This window comes from Oryzias latipes, chromosome 21 (assembly GCF_053564925.1).
Source record: "Oryzias latipes strain Hd-rR chromosome 21, Olatipes_Hd-rR_3.1".
In the NCBI taxonomy this organism is placed as follows: Eukaryota; Metazoa; Chordata; class Actinopteri; order Beloniformes; family Adrianichthyidae; genus Oryzias; species Oryzias latipes.
Window position 1 is genome coordinate 30,321,373 of NC_136257.1, and position 27,688 is coordinate 30,349,060.

Sequence of the window (27,688 nt, forward strand, 5' to 3'; positions counted from 1 at the left end):
GAGTTTTAAATTGACATTTTTCATGATTTAGAGATTTAAGATAAACATTTTTGCCCTGCCCACATTTTTTTTCAACAAAACACTTTTTTTTCTCTAGAAAAGCCAAGCCCACCACCAAAGCTAGGAGTCACTGATGTGACCAAAGAGAGTGTTTCAATTGCCTGGGAAAAACCTGAACAAGATGGAGGCAGCAGAGTTACTGGCTACATTGTTGAAGCATTAGAAAAAGGCCAAGAAAAGTGGGTCAAGTGTGGTGCAACGAAATTCACTCATTTAACGGTTAGTGGCCTGAGGGAGAATGCTGAGTACTTCTTCAGAGTCAGAGCTGAGAACCATGCAGGACTAAGTGATGTGAAGGAAACGATCATTCCTGTCATCGTCAAGGACCAACTTGGTAAGTGACAGGCAACTACAATGAACAATAAATTGCTTAGTGTAACTCATGAAGGCTCAGAAACACAGAAATATTAGTAGCTCCTTACTTGTTTCCATATTATTAGGAAAGTGTCCTACATTTTTAACAATTTCCAATGCAGGTTTTATTGTTTTAGTAACCAAGAACTTTTTTTTTTTGCTCTAGAACCTCCCGAGATCAATATGAAAGACTTTGCTCACAACACAGTGTATGTTAAAGCTGGTTCTACTCTAAAGTGTGAGATCCCACTGACGGGTCGACCTTTACCAAAAGTATCTCTTTCCAAGGATAATATGCCACTCAAGTCAACTATGAGGTTTAACTATGACGTCACTCCAGACAGTATCAAGATCGTTCTGCGTGAAAGCATTGCCGCGGACACTGGGCGCTATGACGTCACTGCTTCAAACTCCGGTGGAACCACCAAATCCTATGTTAATATTGTTGTTCTGGACCGTCCAAGTGCCCCACTTGGACCTGTAGAACTTTATGATGTCACTGAAGACAGTGTAAGCCTGATGTGGCTCCCTCCGGCTTATGAAGGCGGTAGCCCTATCACTAACTACATCATCCAGAAAAGAGAGACAACTACAGCCAATTGGATTGATGTATCTTCTGCTGTTGCTCGATGCACCATGAGGATCATGAAATTGACTACTGGGCTGGAATACCAGTTCAGAATAAGAGCTGAGAATAGATATGGAATCAGCGATCACATCGACTCCCCTCCTGTCGCAGTTAAACTCCCATACAGTAAGAAGTTTTATAAATACAGATCAATGTTTTCCTTATGAGATTAAGTTAAAATTATTGCAACAAATATTCCACCATATTTTTAATTTATTGTTTTTTTTCTCCAGCAATTCCAGAGGCTCCATCAGTTCCAGAAATTACTGCTGTGACCAAGGAGAGTGTCACAGTGGACTGGAAGGAGCCTAAGTCAGATGGAGGTAGCCACGTGTTTGGCTACCATCTCCTAATGAAAGACAAGAACAGCATTCTTTGGCAGACAGTTAGCAAAACAGTGATCCGGGCCACACACTTTAAGGTCACAAATATAAATGCCGGACTTATTTATGAGTTTAAAGTTGCAGCAGAAAATGCTGCTGGTGTTAGTGAATTCAGCAAGCCTTCAGATGCAGTGTTGGCCATTGATTCATGTGGTTAGTAAAAAGACATTCCTCCATTAACTATATCAAATTAAACTTGAATGGAATTTTCATTTTTTGCATTCTCTCCATTTCTTTTTGCAGAGCCACCCACTACTCTTCGGATCACTGACATAACAAAGAACACTATAAGTTTGGCTTGGGAGAAGCCAAACTATGATGGTGGATCTCCGATCACTGGTTATTTCATAGAGAAGAGAGATGGCGCAAATTCCAAGTGGTCCAAAGCAAACCTCACCAATATCACAGATAGTCACTTTACTGTAACTGGCCTTACTCAGGATGAAACATACGAATTTAGAGTTAAGGCCAGGAATGCAGTTGGTTCAATTAGCAGTCCATCTATTACTGCTGGACCAGCAACATGTGTGGACACTTATGGTAAGTCTTTGGGCTTTATTGCTTCTAGTTTGATGTTTGCCTTCAAAAGTATACATATTGTTATTTTTATCATGCACGGTTGTTTAGGCATAGTTTTAATTGTCATTTTTTTTAAAAACCTTTGGTATTTTTTTCTCTCCTTTATCTTTGTGGTGTAATCACTTATCTGTTTTACCTAGGCACCCCAGAAATTGAAATACCACAGGAGTATCTCAATGAAGTCAAGTACAAGGCTGGTTCTGATGTTGAACTCAAGTTTAATATTACAGCCAAACCTGCTCCCACCATTGAGTGGTTTAAGGATGGTAGAGAGCTTAAGCCCACCTCTCAACTCTCTTTCAAACATAAATTTCAGTCTACCAGTATATTCTTGAAGGAAACTACACGCATTAACTCTGGCACATATGAAGTGAGGGTCAAGAACTCTCTGGGATGTGCATGTGGAGTCGTCAGGCTGCTTATTCAAGGTATTTAAATGTTAAAATATTAAGCAAAATTAGCATAACATAGTAAATAATGTAAAGTATAACTGAAAGGCATGAATATGTGGTTTTCTACCCATTAGATAAGCCAGGTCCCCCTGCTGGAGAGATTCAAGTTAAAAAAGTAACAGCTGACAACGTCACCATCATGTGGTCCCCTCCTGATGATGAGGGTGGTGCCATGGTAACGCATTACATCGTAGAAAAGAGGGAGACCAGCAGGGTAATGTGGTCCATTGTGTCCGAAAAACTAGTCGACTGTATTGTGAACGTACCCAGACTCATCCAAGGCAATGAGTATATCTTCAGAGTACGTGGAGTGAACAAATATGGCATCGGAGACCCGCTGGAATCTCAGCCTATTGTTGCAAAGAACGCATTCGGTATCCATATAGACTACAATTTCTATTATTCATTACAGTTTTATCAGATTTTACCAATTTTATACAGGAAAGCCGTTAATCTTACCTTGTTTGTTTTATACAGTTCCTCCAAGTGAGCCTTCCAAACCTAAAGTTACCATGATTACCAAGTCCTCCATGACAGTGATCTGGGAACGACCTGCACTGGATGGAGGCAGTGACATTGATGGTTATTACCTGGAAAAAAGAGAGAAGAAAAGTCTGCAGTGGTTTAAGGTTTGTTTACTAAATCAATTTAAATTTTAATTTGGTGTTCACACACATCTATTTAATAACTTTCATGACTTTTATTTTTAGGTGGTGAAGGGTACCATCAGAGACACCAGGCAGAGAGTCAACAACCTAGTGGAAAATAATGAGTACCAATTCAGAGTTTGTGCTGTCAACAAGGCAGGAGCAGGAAACTACTCTGAAGCCTCTGAATTGTACAAGGCCTATGACCCCATTGGTATGTCTTTAGAATCTTTCTGGAGCCAGCAGAATATTTCTGGGACATTTTTTCTAGACAGTTTCATAGGATTAAGATGCAACTGCCAGCGATGCTGAGTGTTTTTTTTTCTCTCTAGATCTACCTGGCGAGCCCTCTAAACTCAGCATTATTGACTCCACAAAGACCTCCATCACCTTGGGCTGGGACAAGCCTGTCTATGATGGTGGCAGTAAAATCCTACACTACATTCTGGAGCAGATGACCTCAGATGACAAAGAATGGGTGATAATCAATCCAGAAGTGAAGACTTGCGAGTATGTGGTATCCCACCTCAAACCTGGTACCTACTATTACTTCAGAGTTTCAGCTGTCAACTGTAAAGGCAAAGGAGAGGACATCAAGATGTACCAGCCTGTTCAAGCCAAAGATATTTTAGGTTTGTCTTTTTATCTTACAAAAATACAGGAAAGAGAATCTGCTAGATGTTATAAAAACAAACATCAATTAATATTGTTATGAGGTATTGTTATCATACTAAGCTTCATAGTGTCAACTTTTTTTTTTTTTAATTTCCTTACAACAGAGGAAGCAGATTTAGACTTGGATGTGCCCATGACAACCCAATATGTGGCTAGAGCTGGACGGACTGTAGAAGTTTTTATTCCACTCAAGGGTCGACCTGCTCCCAATGTCACATGGCGACGTGGCGATCGCAACATGGCTAGTGATAATCGATTTACAATCAACAACACTGAGAGATCTACCACACTCATTATACCCAACGTCACCCGTGATGACTGTGGAAAATATTACCTGGAGATTGAGAATGGTGTTGGAGAACCCAAGATAATCACAGTTTCCCTCAAGGTTCAGGATAGTCCCTCTGCCTGCCAGAAACTGATCATCAAGAATGTAACAAGAGGAAAGCTGACCCTTAGTTGGGAGGCTCCTGTCATTGATGGAGGCTCTCCAGTAACTAATTATATTGTTGAAAAGAAAGCCTCCACCATGAAGGCCTACCAGGTGATCACGGCAGAGTGTCTAAACACATCTTACAAGGTGTCCGGCCTGGAGGAAGATATTGCATACTTTTTCCGTGTGTCTGCTGAAAACGAGTTTGGTACGGGTGATTGTTGTGAAACAACAGAGCCTGTCAGAGCGACAGAAACTCCTGGAGCTGTTAAAGATTTGGTAATGGTGGACTCTTCAAAGAATTCTGTAACTTTGCAGTGGACCAAACCTGACCATGATGGTGGTAGCTACATCACTGAGTACATCATTGAAAAAAGGAGCCAGGATGAGGTCAACTGGACCTTAGGTGCTACATGTAAACGCTGTACTTGTGAGGTTGCAGGACTCAGAGAAAATGCAATGGTTGACTTCAGAGTGTTTGCAAAGAATGAAAAAGGCAGGAGTGACTTTTCCCAGATTGGTCCAATCACAGTCATGGACTTTATAATTCCACCTGAAGCCAGTTTGACAGACTACCCCAATGGAGAGCTTGCTGTCCGTATTGGCCAAAATATCCACATTGAGCTGCCTTTTAAGGGTAAACCAAGACCTGCAATCAGCTGGATGAAAGATAACTTGCCTTTGAAGGAAAGTGAGAAGATTAGATTCAGGACCACTGACAACAAGACATCAGTCACAGTCAGAGGAGCAAAGAAGGAACACGCTGGCCAGTATACTTTGGTCCTGGATAACAGAACCATCAAAAACTATTTTGATATAAATGTGACCACTCTTGGACCCCCCTCGATACCTGTTGGTCCCATCCGTTTTGATGAAATAAAAGCTCAAAGTATTATTATCTCCTGGGATGAACCAAAAGATAACGGAGGTGGTGAGATAACCTGCTACAGTGTGGAGAAACGTGAAACATCCCATGCAAATTGGAAATTGGTCTGCTCCAGTGTGGTCAGAACGACCTTTAAAATCCCCAACCTGGTCAAGGGTACTGAATACCAATTCAGGATCCGTGCAGAGAACAAGTATGGTGTCAGTGAACCTCTCAACTCATCAGATATAATTGCCCAGCACCAGTACAAGCCTCCTGGTGCGCCAGGAAAGCCAGTGGCCTACAACATCACCAGTGATGGCATGACCATTAAGTGGGATGCTCCAGCTTTTGATGGAGGTTCCCCCATTCTAGGTTATCATGTTGAGAAAAAAGACAGAAACAGCCTTTTGTGGGAAAAAGTCAATTCCACAATCATTTCTAACAGAGAATATAGGATCATAAGTCTTCTTGAAGGCCTGGAGTACTCGTTTAGAGTCTATGCTGAGAACAATGCTGGACTCAGCCCTGTTAGTGAGCAGAGCAAACATGCTCTTGCCATCTCTCCTGTTGGTAAGTCCCACATTTAAAAATATTTCAGCCTTGTCCTAAATTAAATGAGATTTCTTCATAAGACATTTTGTATTACATGTGCTCTGTTAAAATATGTATAATATTTTGCTGTCCCATAATTTAGATCCACCTGGCACCCCTGTCTGCGTTGATGTAACTAGAGACTCAGTCACGTTGCAATGGGATGTTCCCAAACGAGATGGCGGCAGCAAAATTGTGGCCTACAGTGTAGAAAGGCGCCAAGGTCGTGGCAAGTGGCTCCGCTGCAACTTTACAGATGTCAGTGAAACTCAGTTCACTGTGTCCGGCCTATCTCCTGGAGACAGATTTGAATTTAGAGTTATGGCCAGAAATGCAATAGGCACAGTCAGTCCACCATCAAACTCCTCTGGATACATCATGACTAAAGATGAGAGCGGTAAGTACTCCAAGGGAAGTTTTAAAAAACAAAATAGGAAATCTCTATTTTACAAATCACAAAATCCAGTTCTAAAATAATTGGGATCTGAATTTATTATTATTTTTTTATGTTTCTTTCTCTAAACCTCCAGTTTCTCCTGAGATCGAATGGTCTCCAGATCAAATTGTTACTTTAAGGGCTGGAGAGAATGTTCGCCTGGGCTGCAAAATCACCGGGCGCCCCCTTCCTCAAGTGGTGTGGTACAAGGATGGCAAAGAAATTGATAAAAGAACAATGATTGATATTGAGATAACCACTGGCATTGGGACAAGCAGTCTGTTCATCCGGGATGCTGACAGGAATCACCGTGGCATCTACACTGTGGAAGCTAAAAATAACTCTGGTAGTAAGAAAGCTGACGTCAATGTTAGAGTGCAAGGTTAGTATAGAAAGTCAACCTAATTTTAATGGCTTTATCCATGTTCAATGATGGATACTGCATCCATACTACATACTGAATAATTTCCACTGTCTTTGAATTCATGCCCTTACTTTAAATGTCTATACAGACACACCTGGACCAGTTGAAGGTCCTATCCGTTTCACTGGTATCACTGCGGAGAAGTGCACAGTGTGGTGGAACCCACCAGAGAATGATGGATGTGCTGCCATCACACACTACACAGTGGAAAAAAGAGAAACATCAAGAATCTCCTGGGCCTTGGTCACATCTAAATGTGAAGCTTGTTCTTACAATGTAACCAACCTTATCAAAGGCAATGAGTACCAATTCAGAATTTCTGCTGTCAACAAGTTTGGTGTTGGCAAACCTCTAGACTCCGACCCAGTTGTTGCACAGATGCAGTACAGTAAGTGATTTTAGTCCAACATTATATTGTATGCTCACATTAACAATCTTAGAGTCTCCTTTGTAAACTGCAAATGTTTCTGTTCTGTTCTCCTCAGCCGTGCCTGATGCTCCTGGTACTCCAGATGCTACTCATATAACTGGAGATAGCATCACTTTATGTTGGACACGGCCAAGGTCAGATGGAGGAAACGAGATAAAATATTACATTCTGGAACGGAGAGAAAAGAAGAGCCTACGGTGGGTAAGAGTGTCCTCCAAGAGACCCATCACTGAACTAAGACACCGTGTAACCAACCTCACTGAAGGAAATGAGTATGAGTTCCGTGTCATGGCTGAGAATGGCGCTGGTGTTGGACCGGCCAGCAGCACTTCCAGGCTGTTCAGATGCAGGGAGCCAACCAGTGCTCCCAGTGCTCCAACAGTGATCAAGGTAAGTTTGCTACTAGTTAACACTCATAGAGGTGTTTTTTTTAATTTGAGAGAAATCAAAAATGTTTGTTCCTACATTCTATCTTATTTAATTTTGAAACATAAATGTAAAGTTTGAGATGTGTATTGCAGGAAATACTTTTACTTAGCATGTCAATTTAAGTTTACAGTAACTAATGTAAAGATGACTAACATTATGGCATTTATTATATTATATTGTTATACAATAAACATGTTTTAATTAAACAGGTCACTGACTCTACAAAGTCTTCCATCACACTTGAATGGACCAAGCCAGTCTTTGATGGTGGCCTGGAGATTATTGGCTACAATATCGACATGTGTAAAGCCAGCTTGGAGGAGTGGCACAGAATTAACAACCAGATTTGTATATACAATACATTCACTGCCAAGGGCTTGGTACCTGGAGAGCTTTACAAATTTAGAGTCAGTGCTGTGAATGGATCCGGACAGGGTGAAGCTTCAGTGATGCCCAGCCCTGTACAGGCCTTGGACAGACTAACATCTCCAGAAATTGAAATTGATGCCAGCTTCAAGCAAACTCACATTGTGAAGAATGGAGGCACTGTCACTCTACAAATTTCTTTCAGAGGGAAGCCAACTCCCCTTGCTACTTGGTCTAAGGTAGATGGTGAGCTACCTGTCATGGCTGATATTAACACTACAGACTCATTATCAGTTTTGACCATTGAAGGTTGTACCAGGTATGAGGCTGGAAAATATACATTGTCCTTGGAAAATAACAGTGGCCGCAAGTCAATAACATTCACTGTCAAAGTGCTGGACACCCCTGGACCTCCAGGGGCAATTGCCTTCAAAGATGTCACCCGTGGAGCTTTGACAATAATGTGGGATGCCCCCTCCAATGATGGTGGATCCCGAATCCACCACTACATGGTGGACAAGCGTGAAGCCAGCCGGCTAGCCTGGCAAGAGGTTAGCAGCAAGTGTTCTCGCCAGATGATCAGAATAACTGGTCTGGATATTGGTGTTCCGTACTTGTTTAGGGTGACTGCTGTTAATCAGTATGGTAAGGGAGAAGCTCGTGAGATGACTGAGCCTATCATCGCCACCGAAGAACCTGCACCGCCTAAAAGACTAGATGTAATTGACACGACCAACTCCACAGCATCGCTGGTGTGGCTGAAACCTGACCATGATGGGGGCAGCCGTGTCAGAGGCTATATTGTAGAGTTTAGAGTTAAAGGAACTGATGTTTGGGTTGTTTATGGAGAAACAAAGTCTTTGAAAATGCTGGTGGAGGGTCTTTCTGAGAACAAAGAATATGACTTCAGGGTCAAGGCCAAGAATGATGCTGGGATTAGTGACCCACAGGCTACCTTCAGCTCTGTAGTCATCAAGGAACCTCGCATTGAACCAACTGCTGACCTCAGCAACATAACCAACCAGCTTATCACCTGTAAAGCTTCCAACACTTTCACTATAGATGTCCCTATTAGTGGTAGACCTGCACCTAAGGTCACATGGAAGCTGGAAGAAATTAAGCTGAAAGAGACAGACAGGGTCTCAATCAAGACTACAAAGGAGAGAGCTACCTTGGTGGTAAAAGACAGCAAAAGAAGTGACAGTGGCAAGTACTACTTGACCCTGGAAAATGCTGCTGGTGTGAAGACATTTACAGTGACTGTGGTGATTGTTGGAAGACCTAGCCCACCTACAGGGCCTGTTGAGATCTCTGAAATCAGCTCCGAATCCTGCACTTTGTCGTGGACAGAACCAACTGATGACGGGGGCACTGAGATCACCAACTACATTGTTGAAAAGCGTGAGTCTGGCTCTGCTTCTTGGCAAGTGGTAAACTCCAGTGTGAAGAGAACTACGATTAAAGTGACTCATCTCACCAAATACATGGAATACACATTTAGAGTTTGTGCTGAGAACAAATTTGGAGTAAGCAAATCCATCGAGTCTGCAGCTGTAGTAATTGAACATCCATTTGGTAAGCCCTACTTTACTAGAGAAAAACCTAATTTACTTTTTTTGCATATTAATATTTTAATATTTATCCAATTATGCTCATTTTCACAGTTGCCCCAAGCCCTCCGACTCGTCCAGATGTGGTATCTGTATCGGCCAACGTCATTAGCATTAAGTGGGATGTACCATATGCCGATGGAGGTAGCAAAGTGACAGGGTACTGGATTGAGAAGAAGGAGAGAAATACAATTTTGTGGGTAAGGGAGAACAAGCTGCCATGCCTGGAGTGCCATTACAAAGTGTCAAACCTGATTGAAGGCCTCGAGTACCAATTCAGAGTATATGCCATGAACCTCGCTGGACTTAGCAAACCTAGCGAGGCTTCCAGACCAGTGGTGGCACTAAATCCTGTTGGTAAGGGAAAATTTGCTTATGTAATGTATAATTTGCTAAATAACTTTGTGATTAAACCCCTCTTCTGCTTGGCTCAGATCCTCCTGGTAAACCTGAGGTAACAGATGTTACAAGGTCTTCTGTGTCACTATGCTGGACTGTGCCTTTTAACGATGGCGGCAGTAGGATCATTGGTTATGTAGTGGAGAAAAAAGTGTACAGCAATGACGAGTGGGATGACAACCGCTGGCTCAAGTGCAATTATACCACAATCACTGAGAACTACTTCACCATCATCAACCTTGGAGAGGGAGAAACTTATGAATACCGCGTAATTGCCAAGAATGCTGCTGGAGTCCACAGTGCACCTTCTGAAACGACTGGACCGGTCACATGCAAGGACGAATACAGTATGTTCAGACACCTTTTTGTTTGCATATTTATTTCAGATTTGTTTGTTTTTGTCTGTTCTGTTCATCCAATTAACTAAAACATATTCAATACAGGTCCTCCCAAAGCCGAGCTTGACAGCAAGCTGAAAGGCGAGACTATCACAGTCACAGCTGGCTCTGATGTAGTCCTAGATGCTGCAGTGGGAGGAAAACCAGAACCTACAGTTTACTGGTCAAAGGGGGACAAAATTTTGGAGCTTGGAGAAAAGTATTCACTAACCTACACACCAACCAGAGCTATGACTGTCATAAAGAACTGTGACAGATCAGATACTGGCAGATACATTCTCACAGTCAAGAATGCAAGTGGCATCAAAACTGCTGCTGTCAGTGTTAAAGTTCTGGGTAAGGAAATTTAGTTTCCTTCTTTTGCTTTCTGATTATTTCGTAAATATATTAACTTTTGAAAGAAAATTTTCTTTCAGACACTCCTGGGCCTCCAGCTGACAAGATATTGATCACTAGAGTGACAGAAGAAAAATGCACAGTGTCCTGGAAGATTCCTCTGGAAGATGGTGGCGACATAGTAACCCACTACATTGTGGAGCGTCGTGAGACTAGTCGTCTGAACTGGGTTATAATGGAATCTGAATGCAAGTCTTTGTCATGTGTGAGCAGCAAATTGATCAAGAACAATGAGTACATCTTCAGGGTTAGAGGAGTCAACAAGTTCGGCCCAGGAGTTCCTCTCGAATCTGATCCTGTCATTGCCAGAAATGCTTACAGTGAGTCAATTTTTTGATAAATTATTTAGTAAATGATTAGATCAGTGTTGCTTGTTTTAAAGATTTTGAAGGGTATTATTACGTGAAATTGTGACAATGTTTGCAAGTTTTTTTTCAGAAAGACTGTTTAATTAAAAAAAACTTCAATATAGTAAATTTTTCAAGTTATTAATAATGTCATAACTTTTTAGTGACCAGTAAAGTCTTTTACAGAATTGATGGTCTGTGCTCAACATAAATCAGGGAATCTGTGGAAAGACAAGTTCAGGTTTTCTAAATTTGAAGTAAAATCATGATTTAGATTGTTTGATTTTCTAATGAATCACTGCAACCATGAAAGACGACACCATGCAGAGCTAACAAAAATTTCTATGATGAAATGAATTTTCCATCTTGTAAATTGACCATTTAGTAGAAAATTTTACACAATAATCACCTATTCATTAATAAAGAATTCATTCTTAAAGAACAGCCTGAGTCACATGAGTCGCAAAGGTTCTCCTGGTCAAATCTTGCATTTTCCTAAAGTTTGATATCTTTCTAAGAAGCAGATTGTTGTGAATGATTGGTGGCTATCACTATCACAAGGGCTTAAAAGTCCAACATCACTGAATGCTGCTCCTCTAACAGGCACTTTAAGAAGAACTGCACAAGCCACAAACATGTGAGCAGAAGTACATGAAATAAGGGATCAAAAATCTTAAAGTCCTTAAAGTTATACATGGCCATCTGTGTCCAATGTAATTTGTAACCACTACTGTTGCTGGTGTCTTCAAAGCCATATTTCAGACTGTAGACATTTTCTGTTGTCTTTGTTAATGGGACTTAAATGTAATTTACATTTTTTCTCAGCCGTACCATCCCAGCCAGGCACACCGGAAGCCACAACGGTGGGTAAGGAGCTTGTCATCCTTGAATGGATGAAGCCTGAGAGCGACGGAGGCAGTGAAATAAAAACCTATGTTGTGGAAAAAAGAGAAATGAGCAGCACAAGGTCAGAACATCTTCCACTACATTTAAATACACACAGATTTTTACATTATAAAAGAAAAAAAAAAATCACCTTTTCTGTTATTCTTCTGATTCAGATGGACGCGAGTGAACAGAAATTATACCATCTATGACACACGTCTAAAGATCACAGGCTTGCTGGAGGGAAGCGAGTATCAATTCAGGGTGATAGCCGTTAATGCTGCTGGAGACAGTCAGCCAAGTGATGCGTCACCGTACATCCTCTGTAAAGACCCAACATGTAAGAAATTTTCATTTTTCCATACGTCATGAAATCCATTTAAATTATAATACACCATAAATAAACACGTTTTCAACCACTTTAGACACCCCAGCTGCTCCCTCTACTCCTCGCATCACTGACACGACCAAGCACAGCATCAGCATGACCTGGACAAGACCTATGTACGACGGTGGCTCAGACGTCACTGGCTACGTTGTGGAGATCCTGGAAGAGGGCACGCAGCAGTGGTATCGCGCCTCTGCAAAACCTCTAACCAGCAACGAGTATGTGGCCGCTGGCTTGGCAGCTAATAAGAAGTACAGGTTCAGGGTAGCTGCCATCAACAGCAAAGGCACTGGGGAGTTTAGTGAACCAAGTGCTGAGGTTGAGCCACTGGAAAGAGTTGGTAAGTGATTGATGATCATTTCTTTGTCAGTCAAGGTTCAAAGCATCCATTTTAATTCTTCATTAAGTGTTAAGCTAGAATGTGTAGCTTTATAACTGTCAATTTATAGCTGACCTCAAAATTATAGTCTTAAAATCATTTGACTAAAAATATTTCTAATTGAATTAGAGAAATGTTAAGCAAAAAAACACTTCCTTTAGTAAGTGGCCATCCTCTTATCTTGTGGCCTTCAATAAAGTCTAATGTAATTATAAGATAATTATTAAAAAAAAAACATTAGACTTTATAAAAGTTGGCCAATGCTAAATAGCTAGCGACCTAACAGGAAGTTCAAGTAGCTAAGCTTTATTTTTTCATAAAGCAGCTCTAACAACCACAGCAACTGAATGTCCATATAGTCAATCTGAGGACACCTTGATCCAAAAAGGTATATTTTGTCAAATTCAAATATTAAGACAACATAAACATAACAATAACTAGGGTTTGTTTGCTTGTCGAAAGAAAAGTGAAAGTTTTGACTTTAACTTTATCATTGAACTGCCGCCCCCTAAGCTATGACAAACATACATTTTCCATTTCTGTCCGTTCTCTTATTTTCCACAATAAACAAAAAAAAAAGAAATAAAATTAATAAAATGGGAAAAGAAGTTCCCTAATTTTAACTAATAAAGATCAAAGAAAGATCTTTTGGAACAGCCCCCAAGATAAAAGAAACTTTCTTCAACTTTAAGAAGATACATTTTATGAATATCTTCTTATTACATAAAATTTAACTTGCAATTCTCTATTTATTCTACCAATTAACAATTCTTGTTTTGATTACTAAACAAATCTTGTGCTGGCTTTTATCAATCCAGAAATGCCAGACTTGGAGTTGGCTGAAGACCTGAAGAAAACCGTGTGTTTGCGCGCGGGTGGTACCATGCGTTTGTTCGTGTCCGTGACTGGCAGGCCAACTCCAGTGGTTGCCTGGAGGAAAACAGGCGTGGAACTACAGAGCCGAGGCTACATTGAGACTACAGACAGCTACACCTCACTGATAGTGGAGAAAGTTAACCGCTACGACTCGGGAAAATACACTGTAGAAGCAGAAAATCCATCTGGCAAGAAGACTACCATCATACTGGTTAAAGTTTATGGTATGTCAAGATTGATTCATTCACAAAAACCATTAAAAAATGAATCAGATTTTGACTGTTGACTTAATTCTTTTTTCATTCAGATACTCCTGGTCCTCCAAGTGCAGTCAAAATAAAAGACTACACTAAAGAATCTGTTGTGATCACCTGGGATGTTCCTAACATCGATGGTGGTGCCCATGTCAGCAATTACATCATAGAAAAGCGTGAAGCCAACATGAAATCATACAAAACGGTCACCACAGAGTGCAGGAAAACCCTCTACAGAATTACAGGTTTGGAGGAGGGTGTACACTACTTCTTCAGAGTCCTACCAGAGAACATCTATGGTGTTGGTGAACCTTGCGAAACGGCAGAAGCTGTGCTAGTGTGTGAAGTACCATCAGTACCGGCGGACCTCCAGATTAGTGATGTCACCAAGTCTTCTGTGACTCTCCGCTGGGAGAAACCCTTGCATGATGGTGGCAACCGGCTTACAGGGTACATCATCGAAGCCTGCAAAGTGGGTTCAGATAGGTGGAATACAGTGGCCTCAGTCAAGGCTTCAGTTTCACACCACACTATTCAGTCCCTGACTGAGAATGATCAGTACCTGTTCAGGATACGTGCAACAAACAGCAGGGGAGCCAGTGAGCCCATGGATATTGTCGCACCAGTTACTGTCCAGGAAATCAAGGGTGAGTTGTTACAGCACCACACACTGCCGCAGTTAATTCCCTTTGTTTTTAAATAATTCCAGCAAAGCTTTAAAGAAATCCTTCCAATATGATAAAAATATTTTGTTTTTATTTCAGTGATGCCAAAGATTGACATAACGGGTATTCCTCAAAAGATTGTTCATGTCCATCGTGGTAAAAACATTGACCTTAACATCCCCATAAAAGCAAGACCACAGCCGGTCTGCTCCTGGTTCTTCAATGGGGTTAAGCTAAAGGACAGCTTGGATCGCATTAAAATTGACAGCAATGGAAAATTCACACATCTCATTATCCGTGACACGACCATCAACGACACAGGAGATTACACATTGGAGGTGAAAAATGCCATTGGCATGGCAACCGAGGTTATCAAGGTCATCATCCTAGGTATGAAAATATGCAAATAAAGATATATTCTAATGTTTTGCTGGTAAAAAAAGAAGTTATGTGGATAAAAGAGATATAACTTTTGAAATGCTTGGACAAATGTCATGATACAGAAACTCACTAATAATTTCTGTTCAGACAAACCTGGAATTCCAGTGGGCCCAATAAAGATTGAAGAAGTTGATGGTATATCAGTAACAGTCAGCTGGGAGCCTCCAGAGAAGGATGGAGGTGCTAACATTAGTGGCTATGTTGTGGAACAGCGTGATGCCCATCGTCCAGGCTGGAGCACTGTGTCAGAGTCAGTGACGAGACCTTGCTATAAGTTCAGTCGACTCTCCGAGGGAACAGAGTATGTTTTCCGAGTTGCAGCCATGAATCGCTTTGGAGTTGGAGGCTTCCTGCAATCTGAAGTTGTGGAGTGCAAGAGCGCCAAAAGTAAGTTCACTTTACATCAAGTATAAATAATGGATGTGTTCTAGGATCACAATTATTTTTAAAGGTTTGTAATGGTTACCAGAGGGCTAGGAGGGAACACGCAAACAGGAACCAAAAAAGGCGGCAACCCTTACATTACGTTTCTCAAACTAAGATTATTTTGCTATTGAAAAACTTTTTTTTTCTTGAAACAAGGTTTTTTTTTACTTTCTTGAAATTCATTTTTTGCAGTGTAGCTTTTGCACTGAAATGTCAATGATATGTCGTGCATCTAGTCTTTAAAGCACAGTTAGTTTTTCAATGAATTCTTTTGGGTGTTAATGATAGAAAAGATAAATAGATTTCTCTTTTATTTTCTAATTAAAACCTTAGGTATTGCGCACTTCTTAGAAATTAAAAAAGGAATACAAGGAGCTTTACGTTTAAAAAAAAATAGAAGAAAAGGACTCCCAACTTGAAACCCCTAACTTGCTTAAACCCTGCATTTCTTTATTAATTAAAATGCTCCCAATATATCCAGGCCTACCCTAAAGATTAGGCTAATCAAGAGAGCTTCAAGTATTAGCAGCACTGGCCACAGTCTTTATAGCCAAGGACAAACACCCTCTCAATGAAGATGACAATAACTGAAGACACACTAAAAGACAGAAAAATAATTAAATCATTTTTGCTTCTTTTTTTTAGCCATCCCTGGACCTCCAAGTACACCAGAGGTGCTTGATGTCACCCATGAAGGCATGACTTTGACCTGGAATCCACCTGAGGACAATGGTGGATCTACAATTGCTGGATACATCATAGAACGCAAAGAGGCCCGTTCTGACAGGTGGATGAGGATCAACAAGAACCCTGTTACAATGACAAGGTACCGTTCCTCTGGACTGATTGAAGGTCTGGAGTATGAGTTCCGTATTACTGCAATCAACTCCAGAGGAGCTGGCAAGCCCAGTGAAAGCTCTGTCATCACTGTCGCCATGGATCCAATTGGTACGCAATTAAAAACAAACTTTTCACTTGCTTCATTAAGCCTGTTGTGTAGCGACCAACAGGTAAATTTCTTTATGTGAGATCAGCATTTGTTTCGCTTTGTTGCTAAACAGAACCTCCAGGTGCTCCACTTCAGCCCAGGGTCACCGACGCCACAAGGACTTCAGTCTCACTGGCCTGGCTTCCACCTGAGGAGGAGGGTGGCTCTGTAATAACAGGCTACTTGATAGAAATGCAGAAAGTGGATCAAGTAGAATGGACACTATGCAACACCACACCCACAAAGATGTGCGAATACACCCTTACTCACATGCCTCAGGGAGCAGAGTACAAATTCAGAGTGATTGCCTGCAATGCTGGTGGTGCTGGAGAGCCTGCTGAGATTCCTGGAGTTGTTAAAGTCCAAGAGATGCTTGGTAAAACAATAATTTCACCAAAATACAGTACAAATTTTGATTTTGGTGAGAGATTATGTATGGTAAATTTTACATTTAAATGACTATTTCTTGTTTAGATTATCCTGACTATGAACTTGATCGGAAGTACGCAGAAGGCTATGTGGTGCGGCAGGGTGGAGTCATTCACCTGTCTGTACCCATTAAGGGTAAACCAATCCCAACCACCAAATGGACAAAGGATGGCCACGACATCTCCCATCGCGCTATGATTGCCACCCATGACAACATAACTGAGCTCGTTATTAAAGAGGCGCACAAAGACGATACTGGCACTTATGACTTGGTGCTGGAGAACAAATGTGGAAGGAAAGCCGTTTATATCAAGGTCTGTGAAATATCTGGTTGAGTAAAAACCTACCTGATGTATGTGGCGAATCATTCATCTTAAGAGATCAATGTGTTTGTAACTTTGCACTCTCTATGTATCCCAATTTAAGGTTAAAGTAATTGGCCAGCCTAATCCCCCAGAAGGTCCTCTTGAATTTGATGACATTCAGGCCAGATCGGTACGGGTCAGCTGGAGGTCACCTGCAGACGACGGCGGTTCAGACATCCTGGGTTACATTGTGGAAAGGCGGGAAGTGCCCAAAGCGGCTTGGTATACTGTAGATGCGCGAGTTACAGAAACTGCTCTGGTGGTGAAAGGCCTGAAGGAAAATGTTGAGTACCACTTTAGGGTTTCCGCTGAGAACCAGTTTGGTGTTAGCAAATCTCTCAAGTCAGATGAATCTGTCATACCAAAGACTCCACTTTGTGAGTAAAATATAACAATTACTGCCCATAAATATTTTAAACTAGATTTCTGTTTAATAATATTAGAAGTGGACTATGGATAACATGTACAGAGGTAAAGTTTGCTTTTAATGCGCTTTTAAACAGGTCCACCTGAACCACCCAGCAACCCACCTGAGATCATGGACGTCACCAAGTCCACAGTGTCATTATCCTGGGCCAGGCCCCGCGATGATGGAGGCTCACGTATCACAGGATACTATGTTGAAAGACGGGAGGTGTCAACAGAGAAATGGGTTCGACACAACAAGACTCACATCACTACAACCATGTTCAACATCACAGGCCTCATTACTGATGCAGAGTACATGTTCAGAGTAGTAGCTCTGAATGATATAGGACAAAGTGAACCTGGTCCTCCATCAGAGTCTGTGGTCTGCAAAGATCCATTTGGTATGTCTCTATTACTTGATCCCCATTTTAAAATGTTGAAGAGAATAATGCACTTTTGACATTTTTATTGAGTGCTTAAATAGAGGCAAAAAAGGTGCAAATTAAAACCTAAAAAGAATTCCAGTTTCTTACTAATATTGAACTTCTCGCTTTTTGTCTCTTCATAGACAAACCCAGTCAACCTGGAGAGATAGATATAATTTCTGTCACCAAAGATTCTATTACAATTCACTGGCTCCGGCCTGAGCAGGACGGAGGAAAAGAGATCTTGGGATACTGGATTGAGTACAGAGAGGCTGGAGAAAGCTCCTGGAAAAAATGTAATAAGGAGCGCTCTAAGGATCGTCAGTTTACCATGGGAGGCTTGATGGAGGCTACAGAGTACGAGTTCAGAGTCTTTGCCGAAAATGAGACAGGACTAAGCCGACCTCGTCGCACACCCATGGGCATTAAGACCAAACTAAGCGGTAAGATGTCAATAAGTTGAAAAACTATTCACATCAATCAGTGGCTTAGTTACAGGAAACTTTGTTGTATGACTTGAAACAGACAAAAGGTTTATCTAATTAACTTTTTTTTTTTATAACAGTTGGCGAAACTCCAGTTTTGAAGGAAGAGATTCAAGATGTAACCACCAAGCTTGGAGAGTCTGGTACACTAACCTGCGGCATTATTGGTAGACCTTTGCCAGAGATCAAGTGGTATAGGTTTGGTAAGGAACTGATCCAGAGCCGCAAGTACAAAATGAGCTCAGATGGCCGCAACCACTCCCTTAGCATCCTGACAGATGAGCAGGAAGATGAGGGCATGTACACCTGCAGGGCCATCAATGAGGCCGGAGAGATTGAGACCAGTGGAAAACTACGCTTGCAAGCTGCACCCCAATTTCATCCTGGCTTTCCACTTAAGGAGAAGTACTTTGCTGGAGCTGGAACCAGCCTTCGCCTCCATGTTGTTTACATTGGTCGTCCCATACCTCAAATTATGTGGTTCTATGGGAAGAAGCCTCTAAATTCCTCCGAAAATGTAATAATTGAAAACACAGAAAGTTACACCCACCTGGTGGTGAGAAACGTCCAGAGAAAAACCAACGCTGGTCGTTACAAGGTGCAACTCAGCAATTCTTTTGGAACTATTGACACAGTGTTGCGTGTTGAAATCCAAGGTAAAATAATCTAAAGTTGCTTACAATATTACATATAATAATCTAAAATTAATTGAATATATTTATATAGAAGTACAATTATGTAAAAAAAAAGCACAAAGTATTCTATTATCTACATTTCTGTAATTTGGGTTTTTCCAGACAAGCCTTCCATTCCTGAGGGACCTATCATTGTTGAAGCCCTGCTCAAGAGTTCGGTTGTCATCAGTTGGAAGGTTCCAAAGGATGATGGCGGTTCTCCAATCACCAACTACATAGTAGAGAAACGCGAGGCCAAGGAAGGTGAAAAGTGGCAGCTGGTGTCCTCCTCTATCTCTGGTACAACCTGTCGTGTCCCCAACCTCATAGAGAGCTCTGGCTACTACTTCAGAGTTTCTGCCCAAAACCAGTATGGAGTCAGTGAGAGTCTGGAGATCCCATCAGTGGTCATTATCAAGAGTCCATTTGGTATGACTTATTTTTTTAACTTTACATTTTTGTGATCGCATTTTACAAAAATGTACAGGTTATTGAAATGCACTTTTGTATTTCTCAGAAAAACCTGGTATGCCTCAGCAGCCGTTTATCCTTAGTGCCACCAAGGACAGCTGCGTTGTCTGCTGGAAGCCTCCAAGTAGTGATGGTGGAGCTAAAATCACTGGCTACTATCTTGAAAAGCGCGAGAAGAAACAGAACAAGTGGATGTCTGTGACTACTAAAAAGTGCACAGAGACCAGCTATGAAGTCACTGGCTTGATTGAAGGCTTTGAGTATGAGTTCCGTGTCAAATGTGAAAACATGGGTGGTGAAAGTGAATGGAGCGAGATCTCAGAGCCCATCGTCCCCAAGTCCGAACAGTCTCCTAAAGCTCCTGTTTTCAGGGAAGAGATAAGGGACATGACTGTCAAATACCATGCCAATGCCACTTTTGTCACAAAGGTATCTATTTTATTTGTTCATTTATTTTTTGTAAAGTTTTTTCTGACAACATTTTCTCACCCTTAACTTTTGTTTTCTGCTACAAGGTGGTGGGGCATCCAAAGCCTTCAGTGAAATGGTTCCGCAGTGGAAAGGAGATCTTGGCAGACGGCACAAAAATCAAAGCCCAGGAGTTTAAGGGTGGCTACTATCAGCTGGTAATCACTGCTGCTGATGAGAATGATGCCACAGTTTACCAGTTCAGAGCCACTAACCCCTCAGGATCCATCTCTGCCACTGCCAACCTGGAGGTGGAAGGTAATACTCTTGTCTCAAAGATAAAAAATTACCATTTTTCATCATTCAATAAAGATCATTAGGTGGTAAGTTAAAAGATGACATCAAAGTTTGTCTGTTTCTGTTTTTAGTCCCTGCAAAGATTCATCTGCCAAAAGAGCTCCAAGGAATGGGTGCAGTCCACGCTGCACGTGGAGATAATGTAACCATAAAAATTCCTATTACTGGAAAGCCAGAGCCAGCAATTACATGGCAGAAGGGTCAGGAGATCCTCTCCAACTCTGTTTACCATCAAGTCATCACCACCAGATCTTTCACCTCTCTGGTCTTCCAGAAGGGAGTCCAGAGGAAGGACTCAGGGTATTACACAATTACTGCAAAGAACAGATTTGGTATGGACAAGCAAACCATTGAAGTGAACGTGGCAGACATCCCTGAAGCTCCAAAGGGACTTTTGGTGAGCGAGATTTCACGAGATTCCATAACTCTAAACTGGGAACCCCCTGCTAATGATGGTGGAACCAACATCATTAGCTACATTGTTGAGAAGTGCCCCACTACCAGTGACCGGTGGATTCGGGCTGGTCAGACTACTGACTGCAGTTTGACCATTATCAATATATTTGGAAAGACCAAATATCAGTTCCGTGTTATGGCAGAGAATGCATTTGGCTTAAGTGTTCCATCTGATCCAACTGAGCCAATTACCACAAAAGAAGATACATCTGTTCTTAGAAATTATGATGAGGAGGTGGATGAAGCTAGAGAGATTACCAAAGAAGAAGCTCTGTTCTACAAAGCGAAAGAACTGTCCTCCAAGTATGTGATCTCTGAGGAACTTGCTCGCAGCCAATTTGGAGTGGTCCATCGCTGCACTGAGATCGCAACAAAGAAGACCTTCATGGCCAAGTTCATTAAGGTCAAAGGAACTGACCGTGAGCTTGTTCTCAGAGAAATTGAGGCTCTTAATGTTGCAAGGCACAAAAATATCATCTATCTACATGAATACTTTGAAAGCATGGAGGAGATCATCCTTATATTTGAGTTTATGTCTGGAGTAGATATCTTTGAACGCCTTGGCACCAGTAATTTTGAACTTTCAGAGCAGGAGATTGTCCGCTACTTAAGACAAGTCTGCTCTGCCCTCAAATTTCTTCACAGCCAAAACTATGGTCACTTTGATATTCGACCAGATAACATTGTTTACACCACAAGGAAAAGTACCAACATAAAGATTATTGACATGGGTCAATCTAGACTACTTGTGCCAGGGGAAAACATTCGAATCTCGTTTTCAGCTGCGGAGTACTATGCCCCAGAAGTCCATCGCCATGACTTGGTCACAACAGCAACTGACATGTGGTCTGTGGGTGTTATGGCATACGTTCTTCTCAGCGGTCTTAATCCATTTGCTGCAGAGTCTATGACAAAGACCATTGAGAACATTTCCAACTGTGAATATGTCTTTGATAGTGAAGCATTTAAGGACATTAGCCTTGAGGCTATGGACTTTATAGACAGACTGCTGGTAAAAGACAGAAAACTGCGTATGACTGCTCATAAAGCTCTTGAACATCCTTGGCTTAAAATGAAGATTGAACATGTCAGCAACAAAGCCATAAGGACGCTGAGACACAGAAGGTACTATCAGTCTCTTGTTAAGAGGACTGATGCTGTGGTCTCAGGAGCTCGTGTAGCATATGGAGGTGCATTTAAAAACCAGAGAGGACTATCTGTAGGTAAAGTGAAAATTGGAACAGAGTATCATGGTCTCCGTGCTGGCCCTGTCATGCATGGCTTTGCTGAAGAAGGTGGTCATGTCAGATTTACCTGCAGTATTCTTAACTATGACAAGAGCACTCAAGTAGCATGGTACTTTGGTAACCGTCAACTACATCCAAGCCCGAAATACGAAATTTCTTACAACAATGGTTTTGCCAGCATTTATGTCAAGGACATTGAAGAGTCAGATGACGGTATCTACAGATGCAAAGTAGTGAGCGATAATGGAGAGGACAGTGCCTATGGTGAACTCTTTGTTGAAACTGTGAGAAGCATTAGAGAACACTATATCAGTAGGTCTATCAAGAAGCTCAAGAGAAGAATTGACAAAACTAAACTTCTTCAAAGACCACCAGAGTTCACTTTGCCACTCTACAATAGTACGGCATACATTGGCGAAGATGTGCGCTTTGGTGTGACTATAACTGTGCATCCAGAGCCACAGGTGATATGGCTTAAGAATGGAGAAAGAATTAAGCCTGGTGATGATGACAGAAAATACACATTCACCAGTGACAAGGGCCTGTATCAGCTCATGATCCACAATCTGGACCTCAACGATGATGCTGAATACATGGTCATGGCCCACAACAAGTTTGGAGAAGATAGTTGCTCAGCTCGTCTTACGGTGGTACAACATCTAGTTACAGAGGAAACCATGAGGCCAATGTTCAAACGTCTTCTGGCTAATACTGAGTGCACAGAGGGAGAAAGCGTCCGCTTTGAGCTAAAAGTTTTAGGAGTGCCAAGTCCTACTCTAAAATGGGAAAAGGATGGTTATCCCTTACAGTTTGGTCCTAAAGTTGTTGTAATAAAGGAGGATGTAGACTATCACGTCCTGCATATAAGAGAGACTCTCCTGGAAGACTCCGGTGTGTACAAAGTGACTGCAACCAACTCTGCAGGCTCTGCAACCTGCCAGGCTACACTGAAGGTAGACCGTGTTACATACACCAGGAGAGAGTACAAGAGTGAAGAGGAGAAATATAGACACATACAGAAACAAATTGAAAAAACCAACAAAATGGCTCAGCAGATTGCAGCCACAGCAGAAATTGTGCCTCTAAACCCAACAGCCCAAGAAGCTCTAAAATTCGCTGCTGATGTCTACAAGCCTGCAGTTAGCACCAAAAACATAGAGGGAGAATTTGACATTACCGAGGAAAAGACTGAGACAAAGAAGCTTGAGGAGGAGAGAAGGGTTTTCTTGCCCTACGAAATTCCCGAGCCTATCATTCATGACCCCAAAGCTCTGGATGAGGACAAAACTATCAAACAGTTTGTGCCTCTCTCAGAGATGAAGTGGTATCGCAAACTGAAAGATCAGTATGAAATTCCAGAGAGGATGGACAAAATTGTGCAGAAAAGGCAGAGACGTATTCGTTTGTCCAGATGGGAACAGTTTTATGTCATGCCACTTCCCAGGATCACTGATCAATACAGACCAAGATGGCGTATTCCTAAACTAAGTCTGGATGATTTAGAGACTGTTAGACCAGCACGCCGTTCACCTTCCCCTGAGTCAGAGGTCTCCTTTAGATCCAGAAGGAGATCTCTCGGAGACCTTAAGGATGAAGAGCTCCTCGTTCCTGGAGATGAACATCTCACCAGGAGAACAGAGGAAGAAGAAATTATGTCTGAAGATGAGTTGGAGCTTGGATTTTCTGCTTCACCTGCTGGCAGCCCCATTCGTGTCAGGCGGCGCGCAATTGAACATGAGGAGAAGAGGCTGGAAGTGAGTCACGAGTTTGCTGAAGTCACTGAGACGAAGAAGAAGAAACGCACAATTTCTCAGTATATGAGGAGGAGAAGATCACTGTCTCCTACTTACATTGAGCTCATGCGCCCAGTCTCGGAGCTGATCAGACCACGAGCCAGGCTTCCAGAAGAAGCAGAGGTAGAGACTGTGGAAAAAAGGTCCCCAACTCCAGAGAGGACTCGCCCTCGTTCTCCTAGCCCCATCAGGTCATTGGAAAGGTCTTCACGCTCCTCCTCTAGGTTTGAGCGTACAGCTCGTTTTGACATCATGTCCCGCTATGAGGCAAGGAAGGCTGCTTTGCAATCCGAAAGGAAGTATCAGGTTGTGAGTCAGGCACCTTTCAGCCTTGATCATGCTCCTCGTGTAACGGTCAGAATGCGCTCCCATCGGATCCCACTTGGCCAAGACACTAAATTCACCCTGAATGTCCAAGCCAAACCAGAAGCTGAAATTAGGTGGTTTCACAATGGAAATGAGATTTCAGAGAGCAGCGATAAATATATTTTTACAAATATGAGTGGAGTCTTGTCCATCACTATTTTTGACTGCCAGGTGGAGGACAGTGGCACATACCGGTGCATGTGTTCAAATGCAAAGGGAGAGGCATCAGACTATGCCACACTGGAAGTGTCAACTGGCGATTACACAACATTTTCTTCACGTCGCAGAGATGAGGAAGTTCCCAAAGCTTATGTCCCTGAAATCTCTCATACTGATCACTTTCACACTACACACTTTAAGACTGGCTATACTTCCCAGACCAAACTTGAGGTGGAGGAAACCAAGTCAAAGTTAACGGAGACACGTAAGGTGGTCACAAGTGAAAGACTCGGTGCTTCTTCTGAGAGATATTCCTCTGCTGAGAGATATGAGTCATCAATCAAGTATGCCTCTGCTGAATATTTATCATCTAGTTCTTCCTATTCGTCAGAGAAATTTTCATTAGCTGGGTCTCACACCACATCCGAAACTAAAGTCAAATCATTATCTGCTGCAGTTTCTGAAGAGGTTTCTGTCCATAAAGACAAACCTTTCCTTCCTGCTAAAATACTCACCAAACCTCAATCTGTGACAGTAGCGGAAGGAGAGACAGCCAAATTTACCTGCGACATTGACGGGGAACCTGCACCCACAGTAACCTGGTTGCATGAAAGCAAATCCCTCATCTCATCTCATCGTATCCAGATTAGTACAAGTCAGTACAAATCCTCACTGGAGATTTCCTCTGTGTTATCTTCTGATGAAGGAAGTTACGTGGTGGTGGTAGAAAACTCAGCTAGCCGGCAAGAGGCTCACTTCACTCTGACCATCCGCAGACCAGCTCCCAAAGAGGAAGTCAAAGCAGTCAAATCACCAGAGCCTTCAGTAGCATCACCTGCTCCTCCTGTTACTTCCCCTGTTCCAAGTGTCAAGTCACCTGAACCCAGCATTAAATCCCGCGAACCCTCAATTACATCACCAGTCCCAAGCGTGAAGTCTCCAGAACCAAGTGTGACATCTCCGGCCCCAAGTGTGAAATCACCAGAACCAAGTGTCACATCTCCAGTCCCAAGTGTGAAATCACCAGAACCAAGTGTCACATCTCCAGTCCCAAGTGTGAAATCACCAGAACCAAGTATCACATCTCCAGTCCCAAGTGTGAAGTCTCCAGAGCCCAGTGTGACATCCCCTGTTCCAGGGGTGAAGTCTCAAACTCCCGGTGTAAAGTCTCCCGAACCAGGAGGAATTAAATCTCCCAGCAAAACTAAATCTCCAGAGCCATCTGCACCCTCCCCAGCAAGAAGCTTAAAATCACCAACTCCAGGTGTTAAATCCCCTGAGACGGAGGGAATAAAGACACCACGAGGAATAAAATCTCCAGAACCCAGACTCAAGTCACCACCACCAATCAAATCACCAGAACCTGAGGACGTAAAATCGCCTCGTGGTGTTAAATCTCCAGAACCAGCGGGAATCAAGACACCAAGAGGTCTGAAGTCTCCAGAGCCTGTTGGAATCAAAACAATAAGAGGGGTTAAGTCTCCTGAACCATCAGGTATCAAATCACCAAGAGGTCTTAAGTCCCCTGATCCTGAGGGAGTCAAATCACCTCCCAGAATGAAGTCTCCTCCTCCCATTATGTCCCCTAAGAGAGTTGTGTCTCCTCCCACTGTGAAATCCCCAACCCCCAAACCTCCCAGAGTCCTGAGTCAAGTCTCAGCGCAGGCTTGTGATGGCTATGTCAAGATGTCTTGTCTTTGTGAGAGCAGTGTCAGGGAGGTGACATGGTATTTAAACGGGAGAAGGCTTTCACAGAGCAGCCATTTTGAGATGCACTACTCTGAGGGCACCTGTAACCTTCTGATTCATGATCTGACAGAGAGTGATCAGGGGGAGTACATGTGTGAAATGACATCAGATGGAGGGGTGTCCAAATCCTCCTTCTCTTTCACTGGACTGGTGTTTCAGTCTGTTCTCAAAAAGATCACAGCCTACCGTGAGCAGGAATTGGTCCTGAAAGGTAAGAATCCTCCTTTACATTACATTCGATCAGTGTTTTTAATTTTTTAAATATTTTTAAATGCTTGTTTATATTTACATTTTTCACAGGATCAGCAACAGTGAGTCACACGGAATTATTGTCATCAATGAGCTCTTCCATGATGGCAAAGAAAGAAACCCACATGGTGGAGGAATCTTCCTCTTTTTCATCCTCTACTCATCAAGCAATGATGTCATCCATGATGGAGTCCAGCTCTATCAGCAGCATGGCAGCTGAGATGAAGTTTGAGACCATGTCCATGTCTAGCATGTCATCCATGACTTCAGAAACATACGCCATGAGTTCCAGCAGCCTAACAGAAATGGCTACTCACATGGAGGGATCCTCCCTGAGAGCAGTTGGTAAGATGGACATTTAAAAAATCTTCTGTCTCTGTGTCACTTAAAGTTGGGTAACTAAGGGTGTATTCTGACTAGACAAATGTGCTTCGCTTTAAGCGAACCATAATTGTTTCTCTTGATAATACAGAACAAATTTTCAGTCTGAAAACACCCAAGTCGACCCTCGTCCGGGACCAGGAATCGCTCTTGGACCCATCTTTCAAGGTGGTCTCAGTTTGTTTCCAAACAGACTGAGTTCCAGGTCGTTCTGAGGTTTTCTCGGTCTGAATAGGCTCCATGCTCGGAGCGTAAAACTGGACCAAACAGCCGCCGTCGTCGGGCTATTCGGGTGTAGACAGAGTAAGAAGGTAGCAACCATAAGCCATGGGCAAACGTGGAGAAACAATGAGTGGCAGCAACCTATAAAAATGTTGTCAAATGAATGCAAGCTCAATAAAACAACGTTTAACGTGATATACATTGCTTGTCTCACTGTTTCCCGATAATCTGTGTGTCATAAACACTTATCAGTACCTTTTTAGTCTTCATCTACTCAGCAACCGCCTTGCAGTATGCCACCGTCGTACCAAAGCAGCAAGTAAAAAGTGTTGTACCTCACATCTATACAGACGTTCAATATTGGTCGGTGAAATATAAAGCTGGAATAAGTGAATTATCCCGACAACGATCGCAAAGAGTAGGACTTCAATTACTCTTTCTCTCATTACTTTGCCCCACCCTCGTAATTTCTGGCCAATGACTGAAGACATCTTCAGTCACATGATTTTGTTTACAAGCTTTGGTTCGAAATAGAAATGTCCGGTTGAAGGGAGTCTGAATACAAACTAAGCGTAAGGTTCTGGGGCCTCATTTATAAAACTTTGCGTAGGATTTGCGTCAGAAGTGGCGTACGGATGAAACATAGGACGTGCGTACGCACAGAAATATTCGGATTTATAAAACCGTGCGCACGCACATCCTACGCATCTTTCCCTTTATAAATCACAACCAATTCTAAATGCAGCGCAGCTTTCGCGGCTTCATGACACGCCCATAGTTGCCCATAAATAGTCCGTGAAACGCCCACAAATGAATATTCATTGATTGCGAAACCAT

General features: G+C 42.3%; 1 protein-coding gene and 1 long non-coding RNA gene across 3 annotated transcripts in view; one reads left to right on the top strand and one right to left on the bottom strand.

Moving 5' to 3' along the window:
• LOC144988781 (uncharacterized) overlaps window positions 1-3,049 on the bottom strand; it is a 43,867-nt gene extending 40,818 nt beyond the window's left edge. Inside the window, exon 1 of one of the 2 annotated variants that reach the window (XR_013652808.1) lies at window positions 2,916-3,049. This is a non-coding gene — a long non-coding RNA (uncharacterized LOC144988781). The remainder of the gene's footprint in view (window positions 1-2,915) is intronic. The other variant, XR_013652809.1, reaches the window with a different exon arrangement.
• Window positions 1-27,688, top strand: part of ttn.2 (titin, tandem duplicate 2) — a 198,414-nt gene that overhangs the window by 167,559 nt on the left and 3,167 nt on the right. The window contains exons 188-225 of the mRNA XM_078939704.1: window positions 98-394; window positions 581-1,168; window positions 1,276-1,578; window positions 1,669-1,965; window positions 2,145-2,432; window positions 2,531-2,830; window positions 2,934-3,085; window positions 3,167-3,317; window positions 3,436-3,735; window positions 3,883-5,649; window positions 5,774-6,067; window positions 6,201-6,488; window positions 6,619-6,918; window positions 7,016-7,350; window positions 7,599-9,330; window positions 9,420-9,722; window positions 9,800-10,111; window positions 10,208-10,498; window positions 10,579-10,878; window positions 11,731-11,872; window positions 11,967-12,130; window positions 12,216-12,518; window positions 13,376-13,657; window positions 13,741-14,334; window positions 14,452-14,742; window positions 14,881-15,180; window positions 15,865-16,167; window positions 16,281-16,583; window positions 16,682-16,950; window positions 17,063-17,378; window positions 17,505-17,810; window positions 17,978-18,277; window positions 18,400-18,975; window positions 19,117-19,422; window positions 19,511-19,893; window positions 19,980-20,190; window positions 20,301-26,210; window positions 26,300-26,593. Of these exons, the coding sequence (XP_078795830.1) occupies window positions 98-394; window positions 581-1,168; window positions 1,276-1,578; window positions 1,669-1,965; window positions 2,145-2,432; window positions 2,531-2,830; window positions 2,934-3,085; window positions 3,167-3,317; window positions 3,436-3,735; window positions 3,883-5,649; window positions 5,774-6,067; window positions 6,201-6,488; window positions 6,619-6,918; window positions 7,016-7,350; window positions 7,599-9,330; window positions 9,420-9,722; window positions 9,800-10,111; window positions 10,208-10,498; window positions 10,579-10,878; window positions 11,731-11,872; window positions 11,967-12,130; window positions 12,216-12,518; window positions 13,376-13,657; window positions 13,741-14,334; window positions 14,452-14,742; window positions 14,881-15,180; window positions 15,865-16,167; window positions 16,281-16,583; window positions 16,682-16,950; window positions 17,063-17,378; window positions 17,505-17,810; window positions 17,978-18,277; window positions 18,400-18,975; window positions 19,117-19,422; window positions 19,511-19,893; window positions 19,980-20,190; window positions 20,301-26,210; window positions 26,300-26,593 (20,151 nt within the window). The remainder of the gene's footprint in view (window positions 1-97; window positions 395-580; window positions 1,169-1,275; window positions 1,579-1,668; window positions 1,966-2,144; window positions 2,433-2,530; window positions 2,831-2,933; window positions 3,086-3,166; window positions 3,318-3,435; window positions 3,736-3,882; window positions 5,650-5,773; window positions 6,068-6,200; window positions 6,489-6,618; window positions 6,919-7,015; window positions 7,351-7,598; window positions 9,331-9,419; window positions 9,723-9,799; window positions 10,112-10,207; window positions 10,499-10,578; window positions 10,879-11,730; window positions 11,873-11,966; window positions 12,131-12,215; window positions 12,519-13,375; window positions 13,658-13,740; window positions 14,335-14,451; window positions 14,743-14,880; window positions 15,181-15,864; window positions 16,168-16,280; window positions 16,584-16,681; window positions 16,951-17,062; window positions 17,379-17,504; window positions 17,811-17,977; window positions 18,278-18,399; window positions 18,976-19,116; window positions 19,423-19,510; window positions 19,894-19,979; window positions 20,191-20,300; window positions 26,211-26,299; window positions 26,594-27,688) is intronic.